Source organism: Centrocercus urophasianus, unplaced genomic scaffold (assembly GCF_019232065.1).
Source record: "Centrocercus urophasianus isolate 14NV4802_14NV808 unplaced genomic scaffold, USGS_Curo_1.0 seq_11, whole genome shotgun sequence".
Lineage (NCBI taxonomy): Eukaryota > Metazoa > Chordata > Aves > Galliformes > Phasianidae > Centrocercus > Centrocercus urophasianus.
The window spans coordinates 56812651-56823639 of record NW_024884253.1 but is presented as its reverse complement, the minus strand read 5'-3'; the positions used below and the strand labels follow the sequence as shown (position 1 = coordinate 56823639).

General features: G+C 48.7%; 1 protein-coding gene across 1 annotated transcript in view; it reads left to right on the top strand.

Annotated features, from left to right (window-relative positions):
- The first annotated feature begins 1683 nt into the window (after positions 1–1683).
- Positions 1684–10989, top strand: part of RIPOR2 (RHO family interacting cell polarization regulator 2) — a 58205-nt gene continuing 48899 nt past the window's right edge. The window contains 1 exon segment of the mRNA XM_042836331.1: positions 1684–1790. Coding sequence (XP_042692265.1) covers positions 1730–1790 — 61 coding nt within the window. The 5' untranslated portion in view covers positions 1684–1729.

The window sequence follows — 10989 nt, the reverse complement described above, 5'->3', positions numbered from 1 at the left end:
AGGAGGGAACCCCTCCCTCCACAACAGTGCTTCTCTCTCTGTCCACTCTCTTAACTGATCCCTTCTTCTGCTTCATTTCCTTTTAGCATCCCATAGCAGTGCTTCTCTCTTTTTACCACTTTCTCCATCTACTTGCCAGCACTGTGAGGTCAGGAGAGCCTTACTGAGGCCGAAGGATGCTCCTTTGGACTGTATGCAATAGGCTTCAGCTTGCAGACCTAGTCAGAGATTGTCCCTACCTGCAGAATTCACTTCAATAAATGGGCGAAGAAAAAGGATGAAGAGAGGAAGTTTACAAAAGAGAACTGTTATCCCCAAGCCGGCCCAGCAGGGCCAGAGCCAAGTCTTCTCCCTTAGCCACTACACCAAACTGCCTTATTTTCCCCACGGGGACTTGAACAAGTATGGTATTAAAGCAAAGACAAGTGAGAGAGGGCCTCCTGGGACCTGAGCTCCTCAGGGAGAGGCATTCTGCCTGAAACTGACAGCAATTACACCAAAATTCAGCTTCTTCCATACCCAGCTGGGAAAACAGCTTCTCTCCTGGGAAAGGAGGCAGAAGGAAGCCTGACCAAGTGGGCATCATGAAAGCAGGGGACAGGAGGAGGCACCTTCCAGGGAACAGTACTCAAGCTGGGAAGGGGATTTAGGCCTTCCTGTATCATCAAAAGTACCGCCACAGGATTTGCTTTGGGACAGATGCACGTGGCTCTGAGGCCTGGGCTGGGGTTAGGTTTAGGTTCCCTAATGGGGCTTCTTCTGTCTTCTATCTCATCTTCTCCACCCGAGCCTGTTTAAGCTGTGTGCCGCCCAGGAGGTCAGCTGTCTTTCAGCCCTGCAGAAACCCAGTGGCAGAGCTTTCAAGAGGATAAAAAAAACCCAAAATACTAATTGGAGATGAACTCATCTCTGGTTGTGACTCATCTGCTGGAAGCTACAGTGACCACCGCTGTGCTGGGAGTCGCACTTTCAAGGGTGTGGTGGCTCATGCGAATACTGGACCAAGTGATCAGAGCTCAGAGCAAATCTGCTGCCATCATGCTGACAGCAGAGATGGGGCAGGCTACCACTTTCAGCCCCCACACCTGCATGTACACATATGCACATGAATTCTATGTGAGTGGCCTCATGAAGCATTGGGAGTACCCAAGGTTCGAGCATCACCTGACTGTATACACCAAGTGTGTTTTTATGCAAGCCTAAGTTCCTGGGTATGGCCTTCTTACAAACTGAGGGACCTGGCAGGAGGGAGTCAACTTGCTTCATTAAGTTCAGAAAACAGCCAGTGAAAGGGATGGTGAGATGCAGAATTAGTAGTGACAGAGGTCTACAAATAACATGCCTGTTATTGACAGAAAGTTTTGCTCTAGATGTCTATGGTTCTGCTGATCTCTCCTCTCCCCTTCTATTCCCTCCTCTCCCCTCCTCTGCACAACTCAAAGCTGCTCCCAAGGCCAACAGTAAGACTGTGGATCATTATTTCATAGAAATAGAATGATAGAATCACCAAGGCTGGAAAAGACCTAAAACATCATCCAGTCCAACCGTCCACCTATCACCAATAGTTCTCACTATTTGTATGAATGAGTCTGCTTTCACAAAGGCAGAAGCGGAAGCTGTTGCAAGCACGATGTTTAGGAAACCAGTGAGAGGAAATAGTCTCTCTTAGTGTAGGAACTGGTGTGAGCATTCAGTTCTGGCTGCTGCCCTGAGCTGCACCCTCACCACGATGCAGCACACCCAAGAAGACCCGGTTGCATCTGGGGAAGAAGATGATGCCTTTGAGGAAGGTAAAGTCATCTTTTATTCAACTGATCATTCTCCTGCACAGACTAAAGGCAGTCCTAGCTTGGGTGGTATTTCTCGGATAAATCTGAAGTTCTCTGCTGAATCCAAAGTGTCAGGGTAATCAGGCTTTCTTTTCCCTGAGAGAATAGGGAACAAAATCAACCCCAGACACAATAAAGCACTGCTCAGCAGCTTGCTTCCTCAGCAAGGAGCTTATTGCAGAAGAAGAAAGCTGGGTGGACACACCAAGCGTGTTTTCTTCAACAGCTGCAAAGCTGCACATTTGCCATTCATTGCCACACGTGCAGCTGCCCTTAAAGCATTAGGGGCTGCCCACAGGGGCTGAAGGCAATAGGCTACCTAAATAGTCTCTGCAAAATTAGCCTCCTCCTCTCCAGACTCTGCAGCCCAGGGTAGAGTTGGTACTGTACTTTCTCATCCTGACAACTGGAGGGCCCACAGGTTGTAATTTGTGCCTTGCTCCCATTTGCACTTGAGCAAGGCTGGGGGATATGGCTCATGCAAATCTCCCAGCCCTAAGCAGTTTCCAAGGGAGCTGGAGGCACAAAGAGCTGCCTGGACCAGCTCCAGGGACTGTGACCCTTTAAACTCACTTGCAGCACTGCTTCAGCAAACCTCATTTAAACAAAGCTCAGCTGCGGTTGGTATGGAAAACTTAGCAGTGAATGGTGCCAAATCAAGTTATCCGAGCCTCACTGAAAGGCATCAGCCCAGAAAAGAAAGCAACTTCAGTGATGTACTGTCTGTGCTCAGATACATTTCTCACGTATATATGACCCGGCTCCTTGCCCTGTGTCATAGTTCTGGCTCAGAGGGGCAAAGGATTTGCAGAAAGGAGAGGTCGGAGCATTTGCATTTGGGCAAAAATCCCAACGGCCCAGGGAGGAGCTGGCACCCCCGGGACAGATCAGCCTGTGCTGGGAACCGCGTGCCCACAGCTCACCCTCGTACAGGGGAGACTGCCTCTTGCAATGATCAGCAACCTGTTCCTATTCCATGCGGGTTTTTGTGACGGGATTTAGGTGGGTGTTGCTGCTGTTTCTGAAGTCTGTAGCTGATGTTCTTAACCAGCAGGGTAGGAGGGGAAGAGAAGAATGTATTTGATATTTGTATCAGGAAAGATACAGTTCTTGAGAAGTCCTTTTGAGCCTCCCAGCTATGTTGATTCTGGCAGAGCCATCCAGCACAGCTAGCAAGAGCATTAGCTAGAGGAGGCTGCCTTTTCTAGGGCAGGGACATTCTTAGAACCTCTGTGTGACCTTGCTGGGAGCAAGAGGTCTCTTCCAACCTGAATCACTCTTTGGCTTAGGGGCTGGTGCCCACATCTTCCACTCCATCCACATGCAGCTCACAGCAGGATGCTGGCTCCCAGACTTACAACTGGAAGCCCCATGTTAATAGGGCACAGCATTCACCCTTGCCTTCATCCTTCTCTTTGTTCTCCTGAGCAGGTTAGCAGGTAAATGTATTTTTGGCTGGTTAGGATTGGCAAAGAGAGGTGCAACAGCAGTTTCAATTACAGGGTGTGGGGGAAAAAAATGGGCAATGGCAAAGATAGCCTGTACACAGAAGCAGACCTGTGCTTGACAAAACCTCTGGTGGATCTGCTGGTGCTGCTGTGCTTTGCGGTGCTCCTGCTGAGCTCTCAAGACCATGTAAGTCCACCCATATTGGGGCAGACCTGCTTTTCTTATAAGATTAAGATGTCCGACCTCCCTGATAAGGTTTGGAAGAGCCCAGCTCAGCAAACGAACTTCTCTAACTGTGTTAATCCTGCAAGGTGCTGAGCCAACACCTGTGCTCTCATGCTTGCTTAGGCTGAGACTGGAAATTAAAACTCTACTGCTGTGTAACTACACAAGAAATCTATTTCTGTCAGAGGCTTGCTAAATCTGGTGGCTGGGGGCTGGGTGCACCCTCCCTGGTACCTCACAGGGAATGTCGGGCAGAGCCAGCACCACTACGACACCTGAAACCCCAAACTGTAGAGAGCACGTACCAGCTAAAACCTGGCTGTGGGTTTTTGGGCCAGCTGGAGTCATTTGGCAGCTGCTGAGCTGGAACTTTCAAACCAGAGCTCTGAGGGTGTGGGCTTGTTTTGTTCTCCTTTCCTTTTTTCTTTTTTTAACATCCAGCATGATACAGAAATAGGTGATGGCAGAGCTGCCATGCAACTTCTAAAGTTATCCCAGAGATTGATTACTATCTAAGTTATCCCAGAGATTAGTTAGTTTAAAAAAGCTGCATTTTACTTTTGGTGCTAATTTGTCTTGGTTTTGGAGTTTGTTGCCCAGGACAGCAAACAACTCACTCATGCTGTAGGTGTGTGCCTCATATAACTGCCCACAGATTGTACTCACACCACTCTTACCCTTGTCAAACAGACCGTTGTCAATGGCTCTTTCTGTATAAGGTGTGAGTTTTAAGGCTTTTGGGCATTTTCATGGATCTTTCTGGGACCAATATCTTGGAGATGTAGACATGAGCATGGAGCAGATTCTCCCTGTTACACCAGGGATAAATCCAGAAGTTAGATGATTTGCTGCTCATACTTGTGTATGCAATCTATCAGGATTGCTTCAAGGATCAGTTAATATATACGAGGACTGGTTGAATCCTTTCAGGCCCCAGCATCACATGAGGATATACTCCTCGTAAGATTTTCCTCTACAATCTTCAACACATTCAGCATCAAAATTTGAGAATATCATCAACGCTATTCCATAATCATGGCCCACATCCTTCACCTGCAGATATGCCCATCCTAAACCCAGATGAATCAGCTCACTCTCCCAGTAATCTTTGGTCACGGTTATTTACTACTTCCTCAGACATAGAGCCTTCAGGATATGGTCACAGCCAGATCTTGGGAATTAAGAGAGTTAAATCCCACAAGGATAAAACCAATCTGTGCAGGCATCCTTGATGACTTCTCAGCTGGTTTACGTCTATCTCTCAGACTTGCTTTGAATCCATCCAGCACACCCCAAACTGACCTAGATCATTTCAAGTTTCTTAGTCAAGCTCTCATGCAGTACCAAGTACTATTTCTCACAGAAGTCCAAGTCTAGTACCAAAACAATTCTTTTCAATAAAACCCTAATTAGTGCTGCTGGTTGTATTCCATCTCTTTTAATTTTGCTTATATTACTCCTACGTCAGCTATTCCTCGAGGAGGTCAGGACGTACTGCCAGGCTTTCACTCCATCACTGACAGAGGACTGCGAATTCCCCTCCCTGGAAGTATTGGAGGTCAGACTGGATGGGACCTTGAGCAACCCGATCTATAGGGAAGTGTCCCTGCCTATATCAGGGCGGTTGGAACTAGGTGGTCTTAAAGGTCCCTTCTAAAACTAAGCATTCTATTATTCTATGATTAACTCAGAGTTCCCTGAAGTTGAGACATGTTCTTCATTTAGTAACAGTTCAGGTTAAGCAACCTTTCTCTCCCCTAAAACAAAGCAAGACATTACACTTGCCTTGGAAGTACCTCTCAGGCACCATATCTAAAGCCACACAAGACTGGTGCCACAGCTAGCCCACTGTCTATGGGGCCACACTCCTTTCCATGCCTCTTCAGTGAGAGCCAGCTACTTCACAGCCCATGGAGAACATAAAACTGCTGCTATTTTGAACAAGCTGCATCCACTAAAGTTGTTCCCATGTGCACAGCGGTGCCATGTTCCAGCAGGTGTGTACCTCAGAGATATAATTTTTCGTATATTTTCACCCCAAACTGTGTCTGAGATGTCTACCTCCCAACATGCTGAGCATCCAGCACATGGGAAGCCTTTAGCAAAGACAAGCAGTCTTGCACCCCCAGCATGACTACTGGGGGACAATGGATGGTTGTCCTGCAGCTCCCACCAGCCCTTCTAGCTTATCTCCCATGCCCACAATGGAACAGGCTTGTGGCACACTCACTGCAGTGCAGAGGAAGGAAAAGTCCCAATTCCTCATCACCAAGGCAACAGTGTTTACTTGAACCAGATAGATGGATTTTAATAAGAGGTGTTTGGCCTATAAATTTGGCTTTAAGAACATTTCTCCAAGAACACGGACAGACCTGTTCAGGCCAGATGAGGGCAGAGTTGCAAGGCGGCTGCACAGCATGGGGCAGCTGTTCTTGCTCTTATCTATGCAGACTGCTTGGATCCCCTGCACTGCACAGCTGCTGTTCAGGGTTGGGTCTGTGGGCTGTGTGGGTAGGTCCAAGCTGATCCGGAGCAAAGGGCTGTGTGGGATGCCCATCACCACCCCGGAAATCCCACAGCTGTCCTGGAGCAGCTGGAGTCCTATTTTTAATGGGGTGTTGCCGCAGAGATGATCAGGCCTGGAATTTAAAAATAACTGGAATCAGGGGCATATTGTCCTTTGTTGTCTCCCTGTATTTTAATTGAAAATCTTTGATCTTTTTTTCCCTTTCTCCACGTCTTGAAGGCAGATTGTTTGGCTTCTGTTTGTCTGCAATATTTCTAGATCACTAATAATAACAGCAGTGAGGGAAAAAAACAGGTCAAATAATAAACAAATGGCATTTAACCAGTTCTCACAGAAAAGGAAGCAACTAGCCAGTCAGAGACTGCAGGTGTTGGTGCTCAGGCGACTTTCTAGGCTCTCCAAACCAGCATCTCACCAAAGCCTGAAGCTGAAGTGCCCTCCTTCCCACTTTTTTGTTCCTGTTTTTGGATAGCCCTCTTACAGAATCCTGTAAAACACAACTTTTTTTTTGTCATCCAGCCCCTTTCTTAAAGCCACAAAATGAATGTGGCCTGGCTGGGGTGGGCTGACAGAATAAACAGCTTCCCCGCTTAGTGATGCAAGGCACAGCTCGCTGCATGCGGAATGCTTCCGCCTCTCTGTGCTGAAAACAAAAGTCTGAGGCTGGTGTGCTGAGGGCGTAACACCACAACACAGCCCATCAGGAAGCATGAGGGTAAAGGCTGTGAGTGAAAATGAGAGAGAAAAACAGAGAAAACAGCATGATGACATGAGTTAAGGGGATAGGATGGAGCAGCCAAGCACTTGGCAATGTTGCTGGAGCACTGCAATGCTGGTAGTGGGATGGTTTCCTGAGGATAGGACTTTATCATAGAAACACTGAGTCACAGAATGGTTTGGGTTGGAAGGGACCCCAGAGCCCACCCACCCCACCCCGTGCCGTGGGCAGGGCTGCCCCCCAGCAGCTCAGCTGCCCACAGCCCCATCCAACCTGGCCTTGAGTGACTCCAGGATGGGGCACCACAGCTTCTCTGGGCAGCTGTGCCAGCGCCTCACCGCTCTCTCAGTGAAAAATTTCCCTGACTAAATCTCCCTTTTTTTCGTTTTAAGCTGTTCTCCCTTGGCCTATCACTGTCTACCCATGTAAAACGTTGATTTCTCTTTTGTTTATAAGATTCCTTTAAGCATTGGAAGTTCACAATTAAGACTTCCTGGAGCCTCCTCCAGACTGAACAAGCCCAACTCCCTCAGCCTGTCTTCATAGGAGAGGTGCTCCAGCCCTCTGAGCATCTTTGTGGCCCTCCTTTGGACCTACTCCAACAATTCCATGTCTTTCTTGTGTTGGGGGTCCCAGGTCTGAACACAGTACTCCAGATGGGGCCTCACAAGGGCAGAGTAGAGGGGAACAATCACCTCCCTCTTCCTCTTAGCAACCCCTCTGTTACTGCAGCCTTATTGTCACAGTGTGGTGAGGGGTGCTGTCATGCTCCACAGAATTCGGAGCAGCACTGCCAAACCTTGGACCTGCCACTTAAGAACAGTGAAATGGTTTGAATGGGAGTCTTTTTGTGACTGTTACTTCAAAAACAGCCCTTCTGATGGGTGGGAGGTACAACTGCAGCAACAGACCTTCTGCTAAGGGTGCAAAAGAGCAGACACTGTGTGCACAGCCACTGTAAGCCCCCTGCACCTGATGGCTGGGCAACAGGTGGAGCAGCTTTGCCAGGAAATGCTGAGTGCAAGGCCTGTGCTGTTTTACTTACAGGTGTGGGGGATAATGCTGGCTCACTCTGGTTTAAGTGCAAGGAGCCCAGAATTGGAAAATTCAGAGCTGGAACTTGAAAATTATGCCTGGAGCTCAAAAAGTAAAAAAGATGGATAGGCAAAAATTGAGAGGGAGCTTTCCTCTAACAAATAGCAACCTACCTTACAGAGAAGGAGACACTAAAAATAACCCAGCTCCAAATACTGAAGCCTCTCCTTGAGGCGGGACTTTCAGTGAAATGACCGCCCTGGGAAGCAAAGCCCTCAACTTCCCTAAATGCTTATGCCTGCCCAAGGTGCAAGTGGCATTGCACACAAATGCTTGCAACACCTCCTGTTTCATCATGTGAGTGTGGTTTGACACACAGCCTCCAGGGAGCAAACCTAAATTTTCTTACTTGGAAAGAAAAAGGAAAAAAATAAGAGAGGACCCAGGTGATGCCATGGAGCTAACAAAGGTAGCACAAAGCAGATGAGATCTTTTACTGCTTCATAAATCAGCAAACCAGAGCTCACTGCAGCTTCCTAATGGAGATGATGTGCAGAGCACAGCCTGTTCCTCTAGGGAACTGCTGACTTCTGTGGTGGCATCTGGAGGAGCTGCCTTATTTATAAACAGAACAGTTAGCAGAGCTTTTGTTATGTCAGCTCTGGTGATCAAGCCATGACATGTGGCATTCACACGCATCTGACAGATTTCCTTCCCAGGAGCAACCTGCATGAAAGATTTTATGAGTGGACATGGATTTGGTGCTAGATCGCATCTCTGGAATCCCACTGCAAATGAAGCTGAAGAAGCCGAACCTCCAGCATGACTGAGCACAGCTCTGGAGCTGGGTGGCCATCATTTTTTTTTCAGTTTTCCCACGGAAAAGCAGGCAGCTGGGAAGGTCCTGAGCTGCTTTCCCTCTCCTGCCACTCTAGGGAGCTTCCTGCCCTTTCTATTCCTGCTGCCGGCCAGGAGCCAAAGAAGAGTTAGCTTAATCAGCAACATCAGCCACTGATCGGTGCCAAGCTGTTGTCATTAATCGCTTCAAAAAGCACTGCGCTGAATATACTACCAGGGTCAGATGCTCAAAAACTGGCCTCGTTTCCCTGGTGTCGTGTAACCCCATTGCATTGCCATGTCACACCCCTGGGAAGGCAGCTCCTGCAGCTGCAGGGCTGGCTGGTTCATGGGCAGCCTGCCTCCTCCCCAAGAAATACCCCTTAGAGATGCTCACAGCACCAGCCTGAGGGCCTAGTCAGCACTGAGGACCCCTCTCTTCTTCGGCATCTCAGCCCAAATATTTGGCAGATGCTCTCTGGGCTCCTTATGTTACTCAGGCAGCATGTTCAGCGCGCTCCCCCGAATGGCATTTCATATGCGCTGCACTTGTTTTATATAGGCTATATTTAAGCCACAGAAATATGCGGCAATGAGGAAGAGGGCTGTGGGGTATCTTGGATGTATCTCGCGCTGGGGACCTGGTCAACGTGCTGCTGTCTGGCTGGAAGAGATCTCCAGGCAACTCTGCTTTTATGCTGAGGATGGAAACTGCCCAGAGCCTCTGCACCAGGGGACTCCTCTCAGGTTTCTGGAATGAAACCATCATATTAGGAACCTGTTTTAGCATGGAGTCGGACTTGATGATCTCCAAAGGTCTCTTCCAACCCCACAGTGCCTCACCCCATGCAACAACTGTCCATCGTGACCTTCCGGGTCTGGTACCTTCTTGGTAACATAAGGTGAGCATGGATAGGGCTGGCCCAGACAGTTCCAGGCAGTCTGGATGTGGTTGGCCCACATTTCAACTGTAGTCCTGCTGAAACCAGCAGGTTTTGGAAGTGGACATTATCATCCATCCCAAAGAGACACCCAAACATAGCAGGAGTCCAGCCTGCTGCAGAAATACACGGTGAGGATTGGGGCAGGCAGCACTCAGGAACCAGGAAGCAGGAAGGAGCCAAGAGAGGGCTTAAAGATTCAAGATGATCCCAACAGGAAGGCTTCTGTCCACAGGGATGAATCCTGGAGACAAATCTGATAAGGCGCTCCTGCTCCTGTCCTGAGGAGGCACCTGACCTGTGGGCCCACACTTCATTCCCCTCAGGAGCTCCCCACTCTCCTCAGCCCTCTGGGCAATGTGGGAGCCAGGTTTCGAGGTCATCCAGCAGCAAGGGCTCAGCTCAGTGCAGAGGAGGCTGTCTGACAGCCACGCTCCTAAAAAGCTGCCTGACACCATCATACCTTTCGTTCTCTAATCACTACAGTGGCTTTGATCATTGCATTGCTTTTCTGACTTTCAGCTATTCAGGAAAGCAAAATGAATTCCCAGCAGATCTCCATGCAACTTAAATTAGCAAACTAGGGATACATTTTGAAAACAACAAGGGACAAAGCTTAGGATAGAACTGCAGCAATAGACATGCCATCCACACACTCGGTGTGCACAAGAACAACTCAGCCAGCCCTGGTTGCTAAGCAGGCTGAGGAACTGGAATGTGCTGCTCCCTCCAACCCCTCTGCTCCTTGCCATGGCCACCGAAACCTGCCTGGGAGAGGGGCTGCTGCCCACTGGCTTGACTATGAAGAGAGACAGTTCTGGGGGGAAAAACAGTATGGTCAGTGGCTCCTTTCTCCTGCTTCTCTAGGGCAGGTATGTGAGGGCAGATAGGGTTTAGGCTTGTCAAGATTTCCACTGCCACAAGGCACATCCACTGCCTTGTGTATGCATCAGTCATTCCCAAAGACCTAGCTGAGCTGAGCATCTGACCAGAGGTCCTGGGAGATCGAATCTTTTCCTGAATCACTGCAGAACATCGGCTGAAGTGACCTTTGTATTTCCTGTAAAGTGCTGTGAGAGCTGCAAAAGGGATGTGAAGAAGAAAGTAAAATGGGGAAACTGAGGGTGGAGCAGCCACACAGTGACGGGAAGTACAAGGGGGGAAATGGTTGCACAGTGGTTAGAGGGTGTGAGCAGAAAAACAAGTGAGTATCAACAGACTGCAGAAGGTGAGCAACAAGTGGTGCAGGAGGGCAGTGAGCACAGGTCAAATGTACCAAGCAGCTCCATCTGACAGAGAAGGTAGAAATATGGGAATGGAGTAACCAACTCGAGGAGCTGCATGTTTAGCTGAGAAAAAAGGTGAATTTGTACATGGCCTGCCCTGCCCAGGTTGCTTCTAATCAGCATCAGGTCTTTGGCTTTTAGC